The 20119-nt window shown below is 41.8% G+C and overlaps 2 protein-coding genes across 2 annotated transcripts in view; one reads left to right on the plus strand and one right to left on the minus strand.

Annotated features, from left to right (window-relative positions):
* The window catches only part of LOC109398247 (protein phosphatase 1L), a 325961-nt gene that overhangs the window by 145419 nt on the left and 160423 nt on the right, over nucleotides 1–20119 (minus strand). The window lies entirely within an intron of this gene.
* Nucleotides 307–5102, plus strand: LOC134286132 (uncharacterized). Its single transcript, XM_062847705.1, has 2 exons — nucleotides 307–4268; nucleotides 4328–5102. Exons 1-2 carry the CDS (start codon nucleotides 307–309, stop codon nucleotides 5100–5102), a joined length of 4737 nt encoding a protein of 1578 aa, XP_062703689.1.

Below are 20119 nucleotides of genomic sequence, written 5' to 3' on the forward strand. Positions count from 1 at the left end.
ACCTGCAACATGCCGTCTACGTCGTTTGAAGAGTGGTTTCCCCGGCCACTTCAGCAGCAGCAGCAGCAGCAGCATCAACAGCAGCAGCAGCAGCAGCAGCAGCAGCAGCAGCAGCATCAACAGCAGCAGCCGCAACGACAGAGCCTGAATTATTATCGAGGCGGTCCATCACCGCAACAGCTTGCCGCGCGTCAATCATTGGCTCGCGATCTACCGCAGTTCTCGGGTGATCCCTCCGATTGGCCTATTTTTATTTCCAACTACGAATACACGACGGCATCATGTGGTTATACGGATGGGGAGAACATGCTCCGTCTACAACGGTGTCTCAAAGGACCCGCCCTCGAAACGGTGCGCAGCCGACTAGTATTGCCAGCAGCGGTTCCGCAAGTCATCGAGGCACTTCGTTTTCGGTACGGACGTCCGGAGCTTTTGATCAACGCGTTGCTGGAAAAGGTGAGGAAGATTCCCGCTCCAAAACCCGATAAGTTGGAGGGTTTGATCGAATATGGTATGGCAGTGCAATCCCTTTGCGACCATATTGAAGCAGCCAATGAACATGCACACCTATCCAACCCGATGCTTCTTCAGGAACTCGTCGGGAAGCTACCATCGGACCAGAAGTTGGTATGGGCTGGGTACAAGCGTGGTCTCGGCATAGTGAACCTGAAAACATTCAGTAACTACATGCAAAACATCGTCAACGATGCAGCTAGTGTGGTCCTATTCGAACCGGAACACAATAGAAGCAAGGACAAACCGAAGTCCAGAGGGTATGTCAATTCTCACACAGGTAACACCGTTGAGGATCAACCGTCGACGATAGCCAAGCAGTTTGATTGCCTCTTCTGCCGAAAGGCGGGGCATCGGTTGCGAGAGTGTTCGGGATTCAAGGATTTGAACGTCGATGAACGTTGGCGAAAAGTAAGAGCATTGTCGCTGTGCCAGATTTGTCTATTCAGCCATGGTAGGCGATCGTGCAGAAGCAGCAACCGCTGCAATGTGGACGGCTGCCAGTATCGCCACCATCCGCTGTTGCATGCAGCAAGGCGGACTACAGAAGCTACGGCGTTAACCCAACACGCGGAGAATCACACTCATCAGTATCTTGGATCGAGCGTCCTGTTTCGGATCGTGCCCGTTACTCTATATGGGCAAACTGGTGAGGTGAACACGTATGCGTTCTTAGATGAGGGATCCGAGCTGACCTTGATGGAGAGCGAAATCGCGGAGCAACTTGGAGTGGACGGAACAACCCAGCCACTATGCCTTCGGTGGACGGGTAACACATCGAGAATCGAGGGGAAGTCAAAGGCTGTCACTGTCACCGTCGGTGGGGCTGGTTCGCAGAAACGGTTTAGAATGTCGAATGTCCGTGCGGTGGCGAATCTTAATCTTACGAGTCAAACGTTTCAACTAGAAGAAGCAGTAAAACAATTCGACTACCTCAAGCAGCTGCCTGTACAGAGCTACACGAACGCCGTGCCGAAGCTTCTGATTGGACTCGATAATCTGCACCTGGCGGTTCCTCTCAAGACAAGAGAAGGGACCGGGAACGGACCAGTTGCAGTTAAAACCAGACTTGGGTGGTGCGTTTATGGGAAGCAACAACCTGGAACAAAGGGTGGATACAATTTCCACATCTGTGAATGCACGACGAATAAAGATCTTCATGAAGCCATCAAGCAGTTCTACGATGTGGAAGAAGCTGGATCAGGGAATGTTACTCTGCGTTCAAAAGAAGAGCAGCGAGCATTGGACTTGTTGGAACAAACAACGGTTCGGGTCGGTAACAAATTCGAAACGGCATTACTGTGGAAGGAAGACGACTTCGAGTTACCCGATAGCTACAGGATGGCGTTACGCAGACTAGAATGCCTGGAACGGAAAATGCTACGGGATCCAGCATTGAAGGATAATGTAGTCCGACAGATGCACGACTTCGTAAACAAAGGCTACATCCATAAAGCGACGAACGACGAACTCCAAGAAGCGGATCCTCGTAGAATTTGGTATCTGCCGGTTGGGGTGGTGACCAATCCCAAGAAGCCAGGGAAGACACGCATCGTTTGGGACGCTGCGGCAAAGGTAAACGGCGTTTCATTAAACAGTATGCTGCTTAAAGGCCCTGATCAATTGGTGTCGCTGTTAGGAGTGCTGTTCCGCTTTCGGCAGTTTCAGATCGCAGTTTGCTCGGACGTGAAGGAAATGTTTTTGCAGATACTGATGCGTGCAATCGACAAGCACTCACAACGGATTCTATGGCGTGTGGATCCAGCTCAAGATCCGGAGATCTACTTGGTTGATGTAGCTACGTTCGGGTCGACGTGTTCTCCAGCATCCGCCCAATTCATAAAGAATAAGAACGCATTGGAACACAGTGGCCAGTTTCCCAGAGTGGCAGAAGGTATACTAAAAAGTACCTACGTAGACGATTACCTGGATAGCTTTGGGTCGGAGGAAGAAGCTTCTCTCATTTCCGAAGAAGTTCGTCAGATTTTTCGCAACGGTGGATTCGAATTGAGAAATTGGATCTCAAATAGTGAGGGCGTTCTACAGCACCTTGGAGAAAAACAAGCTGCTGCCAGAAAAAGCCTGATAACAGCGAGCGCCAATACTGAGCGTGTGCTCGGGATGTTGTGGGATCCACGGACGGATGAACTATCGTTCAGCACTCGAATGAGCGATGAAGTTCAATCTCTTCTGGAAAGCGGAAGAATACCAACGAAGAGACAAGTTTTACGCTGTGTAATGACACTGTTCGACCCTTTGGGGCTATTGGCTACGTTTTTGATCCATGGCAAGATTCTTGTACAAGACTTGTGGCGAGCGGGAACAGGATGGGACGACGAAGTCGGCGACGATCAGTATTCAGACTGGCGTAAGTGGGTCAAGATGATATCGTACATCGAAAACATTCGGATTCCTCGTTGCTATTTCCCGGAAGCGTCAGTACGTACATACGAGGACGCCGAACTCCACGTATTCGTAGATGCCAGTTCGCTAGCCTACTCTTGTGCATTGTATTTGCGGACCATCAACATCCATGGCATTCCTCAATGTAGCCTGATCGCTGCGAAAGCGAAGGTCGCGCCGCTAAAACCGATGACTATACCGAAGCTGGAACTACAAGGATGTCTCCTTGGAACAAGGATGCTGAAGTTCGTGCAAGCCAACCACTCAATTTCCATCACAAAACGAATTCTATGGACGGACAGTTCAATTGCGCTTTCGTGGATTCGTGCAGACCCGAGAAATTACCGGCCATTCGTGGCCAACCGAGTTGGAGAAATCCTGGAGACGACGACAGCCGACGAATGGAGATGGGTGCCATCGGAATCCAACGCGGCAGATGAAGCAACAAAGTGGGGAAGTGGACCCTACTTCAGTCGAGACAGCAAATGGTTTAACGGGCCAGACTTCTTAGTCCTGCCGGAAGCCGATTGGCCGAAGCCTACCAATCCAGTGGTGGACACGTCTGAGGAGGTCCGGTCGTCAGTTTTCCTTCATGCTACATGGGAGTCGGTGATTGCTTATGAGCGATTCTCAAAATGGGAAAGGTTGCAGCGTAGTGTGGCTTACGTGCTACGTTTTATAAACAACGCCAGGAAGAAAGAAGAGAAAAACAGCGGTCGGCTAACCCAGCCGGAGCTAAGTGCAGCAGAAGTTCACATCCTAAGACATGTCCAAATGGAAGCCTTTCCGGATGAAGTTGCGACGTTGCAGAACAATCAAACCTTGACGGAAGACAAGCGGGAAACGATCGACAGATCGAGCATTATATACCAACTAATGCCGATGATGGATAAGCAGGGGTTGATGCGGCAGAACAGCCGAATTGCACCAGCGAAGAATCTCCATTACAGCGTGCGCTTTCCAGTTATCCTACCAAGGAAGCATCGCTGCACAGAGCTTATCGTCGAACAATATCATCGCCTCTATCGCCATGCAAACTCCGAGACAGTGGTGAACGAAGTTCGTCAAGTATACGTCATACCGAAACTTCGATCTGTGGTGAAAGCAGTTAGCCGAAGCTGCCAATTCTGCAAGGTTCGTAAAGCACTTCCGACTATACCTCCGATGGCTCCGCTGCCCCAAGCGCGATTAGCAATCAGTGTTCGTCCTTTTAGCTACGTCGGAGTGGACTATTTCGGTCCACTGCTAGTTAAACAGGGTCGCGCGAACGTAAAAAGGTGGATTGCGCTCTTCACCTGCCTGACCGTCCGCGCTGTCCACCTCGAGGTGGCCTACAATCTATCAGCAGCATCGTGCGTTTCCTGCATCCTGCACCAGTGGAGTTCTTCAGCGACAATGCTACGAATTTCAGAGGTGTTGATCGATCGCTGCGTGAACAGATCAACGAAGGAGTAACGGCGACCTTCACCAGCGCGAACACGAAATGGACGTTCATTCCGCCAAGCGCTCCGCACATGGGCGGTGCGTGGGAGCGCCTCGTCCGCTCAGTGAAGGCAGCGATTGGGGATGCGTATACCGAAGGGAAACTCAACGATGAAGGGCTGCATACTGTTATCGTGGAGGCAGAGGGAATTGTAAATACTAGACCACTTACATACCTACCGCTTGATTCCGCGGAATCCGAGGCTCTCACCCCGAACCACTTTCTGCTGGGCAGTTCCAATGGAATCAAGCAGCCAAGCGTGGACATAGAGTCTCAGCAAGGAACCTCTAGGGATTCTTGGAACCGTATCCAGCGGAACCTGAATCGATTCTGGCAACGCTGGCTGAAGGAGTATCTTCCAGTGATCCGCAAACAGTCGAAATGGTTTGAGGAGTCTCGATCAGTGAAAGCCGGGGACCTCGTACTGATAGCGGACGAAGGTAAACGGAACGGATGGATCCGTGGAACCGTGACGGAGTCGATCAGGGCACCGGATGGCCACGTGCGCCAAGCTATAATAAAGACTGCAGCGGGAGTTCTTCGAAGGCCGGTATCGAAACTGGCGGTACTCGATGTTAGGAGTGATTGTACGGTCAACGAGACCAGTGGACCGCACCCGGGGGAGGATGTTACCACAGGGACATCGAGAACTGGCAACACGGTCTTCCAAATGTCAGATCGCGAGCTACCGATCTATGTGTGATGAAATGTCTACGGCTGAAATGTCATTCAGACATTCGTCTATCGTTACTTTACCAATTTGCACATGCGGTCCATTGTTCTTAATATTAGAGATTAAATTTGATAGCCCTAGTTAAACCTACAGTGAATTTGTTAATTACTACTTATATACTTACATACTAGCTTAACCTAAATTGAACTAAAGCTAGAAAGGTAATATATACAAAGGGAACATATGTAACATGCGATATTTACAAAAACTTTTATTATGTAGGGTTACACCTAATCGTACCGTAAAGGGCGTTGATTGAAAGGCCATTGTGTATTTAACAAAGCGCCACTGAAATTTTGAAGCACGAAAATATAGCTGTTCGAAATCAGTGTGCGGTCTTTCATTTCTCGGCGCCAACACGCGCACTCTACCCACATCACCACGCCAACCACACAGAGGGAGTAGAAAATTTACAGCATAAAACTAATCATCGTCTGCGTCAAAGGAGTCAAACGAAATTCTCACCGCTTTGGGAGTGAGAGAAAAGGTGTTTTCACTCTCTTTTTTGTGCGGGAGATTTCTCAAACCTGGTTTTCGCTGAAAATTGACGTGAGGGAAAAATCTATTTTCATGAGAATGAGAGAAGATTACGAACGCTGAGTGGTAACTAAGCGGAACTACTGACTTGCTTCAAAATATGCGCGAAATTAATTCATTCGGCATCCACTTTCGCGCATAAGCAAAAAAAAAACAAATCGCTCACCTAGACGCTCACACTTGTTCTTTGTAGGCCGGGAGAGTGCGTGAGATTGACATCTAAAGCCGAAAGGAGAGATAAAGTTCTCTTAGTTGGTAAAGTGTCGGACTAGCGATAAGTAGTCGTGTGCAGGAATGGTAACACTCACTTGCAAAGAGTTAAACTCACTTGCTATTTTCTCAGCTCAGAGCGTGCAATTAAGAAACAATGACAATGACTTTTACCTTGTGGTTTTGTCTAAAAGTTTGCCGAAGAGAGTAGAGGTCGCACACGCATACCAAAGTCGTAACAGAGCTGAGAAAGCGATTCTCCATGAGGTGAGCTCCCTCACGACTTCGGTATGCGTGTGCGACCCCTACTTTATCGTTTTTTGATTGCACGCTTCTGAACTGAGAAAACAGCAAGTGAGTGTAACTCCTTGCAAGTGAGTGTTCTCATCCTTGATCATGGGTTCAAATCCCACCAAAACAAGTAGTAATTTTTCCACAAGTTTATCTTACAATTTGTCAATTAATCACACTTTGCCTTTTAATGCTTTAAGTTTTTATGTCTGTTCAGACGTACTGGCCTACCGATATAGCCGGAAAAGAAAAATAAATTTGTCATCAATTCGGTTCACCATGGGATAAGTCCATCGCACGCAACCATGCCATCGAATGAACAATCAAAGGATCACAAGCGGCATAACTCCTATGGTCGTCTAATGCACGGGTTAACTAATTTGACGTATGAGTGTTAACGGGAAATGAACTCGTTTCCTTAGTCAACTAAATAACATGGCTTCGCTGAAAAGCCAGATTAGTGAACAGGAGCTGATGGTCCATTGATCGAAGCACGAGTTTACATTTGACGGTAAACCGGTGTCGTTTTGCCAGAGAAAAATCCTTTTTTGTCCTTCTTGATACCACTGCATCACTCACGAGTCAAAAGAGTGAACACGTAGGGGAAGGTGGGGTAATATGCACCCACTAAGCAAACGTGGCCCTATAGCTAAGATTAAGATGATTTTATGGGTGTCTTACATTTTGAAAGTAATTTTTCTTATTTAACTAAGAGACGCCAACTTTTGATCCGCGTGATATCAATTTTACCGAATCAAATTAACAATTTAAAAAAGTGTTACGTGTGACCTCTGGCATTTTCCGCTTTGAATTCTAATGAGATACCAGGCGGCTCCATCAAATAGTAAGGCAGCAAATGGAAGGAGTAGGAGGCGGTTGGTGGTTAATTGGTTGATTCCATATAATCAGCGCACAATTGCTTATATTGCGTGCGCTTCTAATTAGCCAATCTTTCCAAATGTGGAAAATCATCGTTTTCCACGCTTTTCATTCGAATATTCTTTGCATTCTTGGGTTTTTCCGGCTCAGTTTTACGTCTAGTTTGCTTGCATCGAATGGAACTTTGCTTATATAATGAAATAGCGTGAGGGCGTTTTGCCCCGGGGGTGCGTATTACCCCAGGTTACCCTACGTTAGCCCAGGGACTAATACATGTGCTCGTTTGAGTTTTGTGCAGTCAGTGCCGTGTTGGAGACCATGGAAATGAAATCATTTTCCGTTTCCTCTTTTTTACTCTTAGTTTGATTTTGTAAACTACTAGGCCAGTTCTATTCATGAATGACTACTAGGCCAGTTCAATCTTCAAGAATACTTCCATTTTAATTAAATTTGCTGCAAAAATCCCGCAAGGGAAATTGTTCCAGGGATTTTTGTATACTAATACATTTAAGACGTTTTGCAAAAATAATCTTTCAATAATTACTCCAGAAGTATCTCCAGGAGTTCTTAGAATGTTTGTTGCAAACCATTCTCCAGGAATTCCTTCAGTAATTTATAAAGAGATTTATTTAAGACTTGTCTGCAACTTTTGCACGGATTCCCGAAGAATTTTTTCAAGGATTCCTTCAGAAACTTCTTCATGATTTAATTCAGAAATTCGTCTCAAAGATGTCCTGTAGAAATCCTTTCAGGGGTTTCTCTGAAACTTCTCCACGGTTTTTTCCCTAAAATTCTCATGAAATTTTTCTATAAATTCCTCTAAAGCCAACTCAGGAGGTCCTCTAGCTATTCCCCAGAGATACCTTCAACGATTGTTTCTGAAATTGTTTCACTGAAATTGAATTTTACCAGGAAGTGTTTAAACATTCCTACAGATTTTCCTTCAGGTGACTTTTGAAAAAGTACTTCAATATTTTCTGCGTAATTTTATAAAACACTTCTGTAAATATTTGTCGAGGAATATCTCAAAGAATTTCTGGAGTGAAGGAAACACAGGAAACCGCAGGAGGGATTCAAAAAAGAACCCTTTTAAACCCTGACGGAACTTTCCAAAGGATTCCTGGAGGTCCCTTGGAGATCCTTGGAGGAATTTTCGAAGGAATCGCTGAAAATGTTTTGAGATGACCTCTGACTGACGTCCATGAAAAATCCTTAAACTACTGAAGCAGTCTTTAGTTATATTTCTGAATGAATTCCTGAGTATGTTTTAGATAGAATCCATGGAGGAATTTCGGAAAATAGTCGTGAAGGAATTTTTAAATAAATTGAATCAAATCCCTGTAATCACTGAAGATATTTCAAATCGAATCCCTGGGGATTATGGGTAAGAATCCCATCGAAATTCTGAAGGAATCTAGAAAGATTTGCTGAAGAAATTTCTGGAAACTCTCCCTTAGAAATCCATGGTGGAATCCCTATAAGGATTTATTAATAAATATTTAGAAAAAATCTTATTTATAAAAAATTATGTTTAGAAAAATTCATGCAGGAAGTTTTGATAGAATTTCCGGAGGAATTTATGAACATGTTTTTGAAGGAATCCCTGAATAATGTCTGGAAAAATATTTAAACTTTCGTTAAGGTTCCTAGAAAAAGCTCATGAGAAATTTCCAACGGAATTTATGTAACACTTCCTAAGAAATGTGTCTGAAAAAATTATGAATTTCTAAAAGAATTCGAGTAAAAATTCCCAAAGGTATCCTTGGAAGAAATCGTTGAAAGAATATCTACTGTAAGTACAACACAAATTCAAGAAGTACTTCTGGGAAATTTCCTGGAGACACTCCATGTTGAAATTTAAAGAAGAAGCCCTGAAAGAACTTTTGAAGCATTCCATGGAGGAATTCCTGAAAGAACACTGGGATTACTTCTCTCTCTCTCTTCTTGGCGTAACGTCCTCATTGGGACAAAGCCTGCTTTTCAGCTTAGTGTTCTATGAGCACTTCCACAGTTATCAACTGAGAGCTTCCTCTGCCAAATGACCATTTTGCATGCGTATATCGTGTGGCAGGCACGAAGATACTCTATGCCCAAGGAAGTCAAGGAAATTTCCTTTACGAAAAGATCCTGCACCGACCGGGAATCGAACCCATCACCCTCAGCATGGTCATGCTGAATACCCGTGCGTTTACCGCCTCGGCTATATGGGCCCTTCGTAAATAGAATTTCAGGGGTCGTTTCTGAAGGGGGAAGGTCCATAAATTACGCAACGCTTCGAGAAGGGAGGGGTTCTGAAAAGTGTGAAAACCCAAAGACAAATTCCAAAGGAGGTCCCATACAAAAAGTTTGCAAAAGAGGAGAAGGGGTATAAAATGAACATTTTCTGCTTGACCTTATTTATGGAATTTCAAGTGGCTGAACGGGCTCGTTTAGAAGTTAACCATCAATGTCCAATTACAATGATCTATAACTTTTCCATTAAATATGAATATGAAAATATGTTAGATCTGACAAAGATCTGATGAAGGCTAAAGAAGAGTAGGCCGAAACGTACAAAATCGAGACTTTATTGTGTAGCAATCACCGGAAAATATCAAAACCAAAAAATATAACAATGGTCGTTGACAAAAACCCTACAGATTTCTGGAAGATAATATTTTAGAAATTCCTTCAAGAATCATCTTACGTTCCATAGGAAACTTATATGACATTTTACAAGCTTTTGCAAGCCCATCCGAGCAGAGAAAAAAATGCACAATAATAGCATATTTTGATACGGAGATCAAAAAGTGGTATTTGTTTGTTTGAGATAAGAGGGAGAAGTTCTGAAAATAATATCTCAAATTTACTCCTGGAAGTCTGGAACGATCTTAATCGAGCGCTGAGGAAGATCCCAACCCAAGGACCGAAACGTTGACAATGATATAGAAGTATGAACGCTTTTTCCGTGACTGAAAGCCGAAAAACTCCCATAGTTATCAAGAATCCCAGTCGAATCATTCCAAAATAAATATAGGATCTTCACAAGATTTGTTTTAATTTCTGTCCACAGAAGCGTAGCACTGTGCACCGCGGCAGTGTTGCTAAATACACGACTGAATTCAAAGGCATTCAATGGTCCCTCACACATTACAGTTTCGATCGATTTACCCACCCTTCCCGTCAATATCTGGATCGTTCAATGCTTCAACCGATGCAACAAAGGGATGCACTTTGCGCTTGTGGCGGGTGCTTATAATTACATTGTACGTTGCGAAAGGTTATTATAATGAGGTAAATCTGTTTTTGCTCATTGGCGCGATACCACCACACAAAAGAAACCTGTCCTTTCAGAGGAACCTGGCTGGAGGAAGAAGGTTCACCCAACATTCAATTCAAACCTCAAGCCATGTATAAAATGTGGATCGACGAAAGGGACCTCTGGTAAGCGGAATGGATGGTGATTACCAACCACCACGCTGCTGAGCCGTTGAGCTCAATATCGACCGATGATGACGATGGCGGCGACGATGAAGCTCTCTCTGAGATGAAAACAATCTGCAGTTCTGGTGTGAGCATTATCTGCGATGAAGAGTTCGGTTCGGTCCCCATCCCTGGCTGCCTCAAGTGCAATCAACCGCATGCATGGGACGCTGGGATGGGAAACGCGTGGAACTCGAACGAGAGGTAACGGCAACGTGCGGAGCGGATGATTTAAATGCATCGAACAATAATTATTTATTGCACATTTTTCATCTTTTTTTCTGACGTTCATTATTGATTTTAATTGGAAAGGTATTAACAACGTATGCAAATTCCTTGTAACGAGCAGAAATGTTTTCGGCACGTGATAATTATGTCGGATTTTTACCCCGAAACGAGTTTTCTTTAGGAAACTTGCATAATTACATACGCTGATAGATTCACAGTGTGCAAGTAAAGTGGATCGCTTTAAAACATAGGTATTATACTGGTGGGCTCTGGTGCTGGATCAAAAGAACTTTAAAGCATTTCGCTCCTCCCTGCATCGTAGGATGAAAGTGTTGGATTAAATCTCCTCTGGAGAAATCATTATCATTATCGCGATGATGGTTGGCGAGTGAGACGAATGATTCGAACAATGCGTTGCAACTCAGATCGACGCTTGCAGAGATGAAGGAACCATCTTCCGTCAACAATATAACTTAAGGACGATGATGGTAGTCTGAGGCTGGCTGAATACTTGCTGAGCTTAATTGGATGCTTGCCGGGATAATTATGACGTTGTTTTTATCGAGCGAAAAAAGATCAAACTGTTCATCTGTTTCTTTTTCTACTTGTAAAAAAAAGGTTCCAGAAGAATTGTTTCAATTTTGGGGTTCTACACATTTTTACGAATTTTTAGTTGGTACAGTTAAAACAGCTCATATGGTAAGCGCGAGCTGCAAAACGGTGAGTGGATAAGAAGAGCGTCCAACATAGCTCTGGTCCTCAGAAGTTCCTACCTTATGCTTCCACGGGTCAAGCGATGACAAAGACCGCCAGCTAAGAGTTGAGTGCTTAGCTGGTAGTGCAGCCTGGGCACTGTTGTCCTTTTGACATCAGCTAGATTCAGGAGGTACGACCCGAGCGTCTGTTCACCAAGGAGGGGCGGCTCAAAGAGCGTCTGTTCTGGCTGTTCTGGCCGCTGAGTATTAAATGCTCCTCCACTGGGAGCTATACCTAAGATGGCAGCCTCACCACGGTGGATAGGGGACCTTAGGCCAACAACCTACTGTTCTCTAAACTGAAACACCGTTTCAAATACCGAAAATGAAAGATTACGAACTAATTCAACGGCAGCTATTTTTAACACGAAACAACGGACAACAATTAGAACTTGGAATGTATTAACCCTTGCCCAGCAGGGTAAACTGGCACAACAAGCCAATAGACGGATTTCGCGCCAACTCGAACAAATGTTGGCAGCACCCTCTCAGATTACAACGAAACTTTCTTGGTGTGTAGACCTTGCCCAGATAAGCCACTTTGCATACTCATTTTTCTATTTTTTTTTTCTCGACTGACTTTTGAAAAGGGCTAAACTTTTTTTATAGATTTTTTAAAAATGTTTTTAATCAAAAAATGACTACTCCTACAAAAAAGTGTTGTATGGGTGATTATCACAAAATAAGTCAAATTTTAAGAAAAAAATACTGAAAAAAAATCCAAAATGAGCCCTACACTGAAAAAAATCATTTCTAAAAATTCAAAGTTGATTTAAAAAAAACACCATTTTTGATTTTGATGAAATTTTGTCTCAAGACAGGTAATTATGTTCCCTACCAACCGACCATACACCACAAGATGGGCACTTTTAAGGAAAAAAAGTTTTTCTAACAAAAACTTTTTCTTGTTCGAATGATTTTTTTCAGTGTATTTTGTTATCAACAATAAAACCAGTGAAGGCCATAGCAATCCCAGAATCCAATGAAACTCAATTTTCTAGGAGATTTTGTGTTATTTATTCAATCATTTGGAAGGGTTTTCCTATACATAAAAAACTTCAAAATATTACAAATGTATTTTCTTAGGAAATGTAATGTTTGATCGCAATATTTCTTCGAGATCTTCTGACATTTTAATGTACTGTTCAGTGGATACGTAACAGAAATTTAATTTAGTTATATTTTTATCTGTCTGTACAACTGCCCAGTTATATAACTCTCGTGGAGTTGTTATGGTATTTCCATAATCTCGAGCAAGACTTGCTCTCTTTGCCATTCGCTTGAGAGTGCCACCAATAGCATCACATGGACCTTTACCGTGGGACGTTGCAAAAAAATGCCATTCTGCTCTTAATGCATGCTTTGACTGGAATCTACATAGACTAGCAAAGTTCTTCTTATTTTTGTATTGTGATGCTGCTTAGAAAAGTTCGTTAATTGTTTCATAAAATCTATCATTTTTGAGATGAACAACTGGACCGCAACTGTATCGTGAGCCATTACTTCCGATATGATAATGAAGCTAACATTTACAAGTTTATTATCTTTCATATAGTAAATTTCAAATGGGTGTATTGTTGCTTGCGAGTTGTTCCAATGATATCCTTGAGCAGCGTTTTGAATTATGAATGAATAGTTTTCAGAGAAATCACAAATCGCAAGAATTTCATCATCCTTTAATGTATCTTTTTTATTTCTGAGAAATGATGATTGTTGTTTATGAATAAAGTCGTGTGTTATAAGTTTGTCAATTTTATCAACAAGATACGGAACAAATTCATCAACAGGTTTAATAATCGTTTCTAAATTACAGCGATCAGTATTCAACCACTGCTGAAATATAATCTCTTCTTTGTCATTTGATTCTAATATCAATGTAAGTTCCTCTTCAATGTGTTCATTACAAGCACACTTTTCACAAGCACGGAAAAAGCAATTATCTGTTCTGGTGGAAATATCGCAAAGCATTTTTTGTATTATTTCATCTTGTGACACAATTCTTATACTGTTGAACATTAAATTTACATTTTCATGAATAGTACATATGCATACATTATGTATATCAGTAGAATCAAGTAAAATACAATGCTTTGGTCGCAACTGTGTAAATACTGTGAAACCAATATTCACAGTTTTGTACATATCTACAAAAATCATATAAGCCTCTTTGAGCGACATCATCAAAAGTCGTTTTTGAACTTGTTGTTTTTTTCCATTTCGAACCTCAGAAACAAAATCATTTGTTCCTGGCATTGGCCTGCTGATATCATTATCATCAAAAAATTCTCTTACTATTTGTTTTGTATCGTCATCAATACCATGCCCCCCGAGCAGAGGGGAATATCAAATTAATAACTACGAAATCACAAAACCTGTTTTTATATCTTGTTTTGTTATTATTGAATTATCAAGGCATTACGTTTCCGTAACATGTTTTGTTGGACAATCTTATTTTGTTATGACCAAGCAATTGGTATGCAGCCCTTAAATAACATTTCAATACTAAACTAAAACAAATTTTGAAACAAAACCTACGTCATTCTACAACGTTATTTACAGCATTTTAGGGAAAGCAACTACATATTCACTCATCAATTTGTCTTCCTCTTCCATTTATCATTACATCCAAACTGAGACAAAGTGCATGCCCCATATCACTAGCTAGTATTCCGTGGGAAAAAGTTTGCATAATGCACCAAAAAACTATTTAACGATTTTTTGAAAAGTGCGCAAAGTTAGGCCCTAGGTGCGCAAAGTATGGTACGCTTACGGTATCACGTTTGATAAGAGGTGTGGTATATTACGTGACATGGAGGTGCTGTAATGTGTACAAAACAAAGTCCCTGCTGGGCGGCGCGAGGTTTTGCTAAATTTCTGAAATTGACTGAGTTGTAGCTGAAAAGTACCCAAAATACCAGCCACTGCCCAAGTGGCGCAGTAATATCGGCGTTGTTGTGGAGTTAGCGTATTGAAAAGATATGGTCTCTCGTGAAACATGCTTCGTAATTACACTGTTGAAAACGCTTTGACATCCACGTGCAGCACAACAGAACATGTGCTCGATGAACAAATTGAGATTTGAATTATGAAAATGCTACGGTCAACCTTGGCTTGGTCAGCCAAAGCAAAATCAAGAAATTGACATTTATGCTTCGTAATGATTACTTTGAAGTCAATACTTTGGGCCTAGGCTGGGCAGATATGCTATTGGTGATTTGATAGTGCATGAAGAAGAAGAAGAACGATGGTGTTTTGAAAAATCCTATCCCTACCACACAGGAGAAGATTTTAAAATGCCTCTCTAAAATCTAAAACAAAATCTAATTAAAAACGGTTTGATGTACGGTGTAAGACTATGAACGGACTACATATTGAACGTATAAATTTAAATTTAACATTTTTTTCTTGGTAAGGTACTTAATTTGTACCAATCACCAATTGGGTTTTTAAATTAAGAATAATATATTGATTTTTTGATTTTATTCGAAAGAGCACCTTTTTTTTAAGCCAGTATGATTTTTTTCAGATTTTTAAAACTTTATTTTGATACCTAAATTCAATTACAAAAAGATTTTTTGAAATCACCTTTTGACAGCTGGGCAACTGCTTGACAGCTCCGCCCAGTACGAAATGCGACGAGGGGTGATTCGACAAATCGCTCCCATACAAACTTTAAATCGATTTTTAAATAGGTTCCCGGGCACCAAAGTTCATGAAAATTTGGATGTCGGCTCAGTTTGGCATGTAGATTGTGAATATGGAATTATCTCAACACCACTAAAGAAGCCAATTGCAGCTGGTCTATGGAAAATTCCACGTGTATGGCAATTCGGGTTTTTTCTTAACTCACGATGACCAGATCGGTTCAGTCGGATTTGTTGTTGATGGAAAAAATAAATCTGGATCAAATGAGATCAATATTGTCAAAATCGGAGAAAACTTATCGCAGATATAACCATTACATAGTTTACCTTCTTTATTTTATTGTCTGCTGTTTCATATTATGAAGTAAAAAATAAAGGCATTGCAACTTCTAGAAATTTCATCAGACTCTTCCGTATTTTTTATTTTATTCATTGCTATAATTTGAGTTTTGGGTAAATATAGCATCATAGCTATTGATATGTTTATCTTTGTGTTAATTTCCTTCTTTCAATATCCCAGTCCCGTTACGGTGCCAAATTCCTATCACTTTTCTACGATTCCCAATTCTTATAGGTTAAGTAAAATTTTACCTTCAAAAAGTGATACATCTGCAAATGAGTTTTTTTTATTTCAAAATTGAGTAAACTTAGTTGAATTTATATGTCATTTTAACAGTATGTACTGCTATTCTAACCTCTAATTATAACGTCAAAAAGTACCGAACAGACTATGTATTACGAAGTCATGAATGTTAGTGAGAGTGGAGATAGCAAATATGGTACCTACTAAATAATTCTAATCAATAAAAATGTCAACTATACAGAAAATTCTGCTCAATTGATGAATGCATTTGTCTATTATAACTTTTTTCTTTCGATCTATTATTATTCGATCATATATTGTTTGACATTATGTCATAAATATCTTTTTTCATTACTAAAAATAATCTAAAACAGAATAAAACTAAACAGCATCTGCAGAAGTAATCATATCGGCATATGATATAATTACCTTTTACCTTCGCTCACGTAGGTACGTGTATAATCGCCGTTCTCACAACGCGAACAAAACAAAAAATTAAAAAAAAATCATCTCCGTCTGGAAAGAATCTTTGTCACCGCCAAAATGCACCCCGTGACGAAGCTCAATCATAAATAGTCGACTAGCAACTTTTTCGTCGTTCTCTTTGTTCCGAAACAGCCGACGACGGGCCATGTGAACGCCACCACTGTTATTAGTGTTACAGTGCACATGTCTGCGCACCGCGATAGCGCTGTTAGTAAGATAGAGAGGCTCATTGTTTGATCTTGCATTCAAATCTCTGTCTATTTTCGTCCTGCGACTGGCAAACATGAAATGGGGGAATGGGGAAACTGGCAATACGTAGAACCAGTAAAGCTTCTATCGTCCCTCACTGCAAGTGCTGTGATAGCCTCATTGGTAAAGGCGACTGAAAATTTACGATAGCAGGATTGGAGGTTCAAATCCCGTCCATGTTTGTAAGTTTTATAATGAATTCGAAATTTTTTTATGTGACCTGTTATTTTCTAAAAATAGAATAACACACTTAAAATAATTACCCAAAAATGAGTAAAAAAAGTTAGTGTTTACCCTAATTTTGCTTTCGAAATGTTATCAATAACTCTTTAATATCAAAATTTGTTATTGAAATATTTCCCAAATTCACTGTTATTAAGTTGTTATTGCCACTAACAAAACATGTTATTAAATTGATTTTTCAGGAACAAATTTTTGTTATGTGACTTGTTATTTTGCCGCTTATGACAGACAAGTTTATAACTCAATATGTTATGTTAATAACATGAAAATTACTAATTCCGTTATGCAGTTATTTTGCCAAAATAACGCATATTGTTATGCTGTTGTTTTTCTCTTCTGCTCGGGCCCTTCTTTTTTCGGTGGTACAAAGAATACCCTGTTCATAAACAAGATCCTTCACCTGCCTCGCCATATACATTGGTGCGTTAAACTCTCTTGTGATTTTATTTACCGACCAAGACTTAGGAAGTACAGATAGTATTTTAATCTGTTCGCTTCTGTCAGTTGTAGGGTGATTGAACTTATCCTTTAACTGCATAATTATCTCGTCATACGCCTCCACTTTGCCAACATCCGTTGAATCTATTCCGAAGATATTTTTTCGAACTGCTTTCGTAATCTGCAATGATTTGTTTATGCGATATTCCATACTTCTCATGTTTCTAGATGAGATTGGCGATAAACTCAATGTTTCAGCAATGGTATTAAACTTCTCAATATTATGGGGACACTGTAGTTGATCTGTTGACGGAATTGACTCCAATGATGGAATAGATGGTACCATATCTGTAAGATAAAAGTTAAGGTTAACAATATAATAATGAATGCAGTGGAAAGTTAATGATAGTTATTTATGCAACGAGTTGCAAAAATGATTTTTTTTCGCACAAGTAGTACATTTATCCAACGAGGCTTGCCGGGTTGGATAAATACGAAGAATACTGAAAAATATAGTTTTGCAACGAGTTGCAAAATGAGTTATATAAAAGAAGCTAACACGTTGAAGGCTTACTTACCCAGCTCATGTTCGATTTGTTGACCACTCGTTGACGGTTCTGGTTCTGGAACATCATGATGTTGCTGCCCACTAAATGATGGTTGCATAGTTTCGTCGTTTCCATCCGATCGGCGTTTTTTCGTATTCGGGCTTCTGTTGTGACTTATCAATCCACGACATGACTCACAAATACTCATCGATTCGTCGATTTCATGTGTATATCCCATGGAATGAATTTTATCTATCAATCTTAATAACATGCCCCGTAGAGTCAGTAGTGTGCGGTAGTTCGGCAGCAGCAAAGTTTCGCGCGCTCGCTTTGCTAGATTTTTGCGATTTTTTTTTCCTCTTCCCTCTGCGGGGCTCCGACGACGGGATGCCAAGCAGTCAGTAGTGTGCGGTAGTTCGGCAGCAGCAAAGTTTCGCGCGCTCGCTTTGCTAGATTTTTGCGATTTTCTTTCCCCTTCTCTCTGCGGGGCTCCGACGACGGGACGCCAAGCAGTCAGTAGTGTGCGGTAGTTCGGCAGTAGCAAAGTTTCGCGCGCTCGCTTTGCTAGATTTTTGCGATTTTCTTTCCCCTTCTCTCTGCGGGGCTCCGACGACGGGACGCCAAGCAGTCAGTAGTGTGCGGTAGTTCGGCAGCAGCAAAGTTTCGCGAGCTCGCTTTGCTAGATTTTTGCGATTTTCTTTCCCCTTCTCTCTGCGGGGCTCCGACGACGGGATGCCAAGCAGTCAGTAGTGTGCGGTAGTTCGGCAGCAGCAAAGTTTCGCGCGCTCGCTTTGCTAGATTTTTGCGATTTTTTTTTTCCTCTTCCCTCTGCGGGGCTCCGACGACGGGATGCCAACACTCAGCCAAATAACCTTAAGATTTCCATAAGGCCCAACTTATGAAACAGCCTTTAAATAATTCATAATGATTCGGATGAATTTCATAAGGTCACTCTATGACGTAAAATCGTCTCACAACTTGGCTTTTATTGATGTTTAGCAACATGGTATTCTCAAGCGTCGGTAGCCGTGTGGATAAAACACGGGCTCGGTGATCCCGACGTTCATGGATCGAATCCAGTCTGCAACATTTTAAGATTTTTTTGTTCTTTTCATAAGTCTATCTTATGAAATTTGTCATCGCAAGCACGATCAATTTTCATAAGGTATTCTTATGTCATCCATAAGAATTAGTTATAGCAAATTTTCATAAGGTATTTCGATGAATTTCGCTAGTTTTTTTCGCTGAGTGAAGCAGTCAGTAGTGTGCGGTAGTTCGGCAGCAGCAAAGTTTCGCGCGCTCACTTTGCTAGATTTTTGCGATTTTTTTTTTCCTCTTCCCGCTGCGGGGCTCCGACGACGGGATGCCAAGCAGTCAGTAGTGTGCGGTAGTTCGGCAGCAGCAAAGTTTCGCGCGCTCGCTTTGCTAGATTTTTGCGAGAGTGAGTTTTTGGAGGCAAAGTTTACAGGCCGCGTTTTCATTCGGTCGTCGTCGTCGTCTATTTGACTGCTCATCTTCTTACGGGGTGATTTAGTGAGTTTTTGGTGGCAAAGTGTACAGGCCGCGTTTTCATTCGGTCGTCGTCGTCTATTTGACTGCTCATCTTCGTACGGGGTGATTTAGTGAGTTTTTGGAGGAAAAGTTTACAGGCCGCGTTTTCATTCGGTCGTCGTCGTCGTCTATTTGACTGCTCATCTTCGTACGGGGCGATTTAGTGAGTTTTTGGAGGCAAAGTGTACAGGCCGCGTTTTCATTCGGTCGTCGTCGTCTATTTGACTGCTCATCTTCGTACGGGGTGATTTAGTGAGTTTTTGGAGGAAAAGTTTACAGGCCGCGTTTTCATTCGGTCGTCGTCGTCGTCTATTTGACTGCTCATCTTCGTACGGGGCGATTTAGTGAGTTTTTGGAGGCAAAGTGTACAGGCCGCGTTTTCATTCGGTCGTCGTCGTCGTCTATTTGACTGCTCATCTTCGTACGGGGCGATTTAGTGAGTTTTTGGAGGCAAAGTGTACAGGCCGCGTTTTCATTCGGTCGTCGTCGTCTATTTGACTGCTCATCTTCGTACGGGGTGATTTAGTGAGTTTTTGGAGGAAAAGTTTACAGGCCGCGTTTTCATTCGGTCGTCGTCGTCGTCTATTTGACTGCTCATCTTCGTACGGGGCGATTTATGATACGATAAATGCAACAAACAACATTTTTTGCGATTTTAGTCAACAGACATTGAAATGTTCGTCACGTCAAGTGTCGGCCCCCAAGTTCCAAAGCCACGTTGGTTCAAATCACTTTATTTTCTCTTTCGTTAATTTTCGCACTTCGAAAACTATCTGAATGGTTCGTCATCTTCGATGTCGGCATGTGTTTTGTTTTAGTCCAAATGAAAATAAGTGGTTTGATATTAATAGGGTTGCATGAATCACTCCACTTACCAAAGTGA

The sequence above is a fragment of the Aedes albopictus genome, chromosome 2 (assembly GCF_035046485.1).
Source record: "Aedes albopictus strain Foshan chromosome 2, AalbF5, whole genome shotgun sequence".
Classification (NCBI taxonomy): domain Eukaryota; kingdom Metazoa; phylum Arthropoda; class Insecta; order Diptera; family Culicidae; genus Aedes; species Aedes albopictus.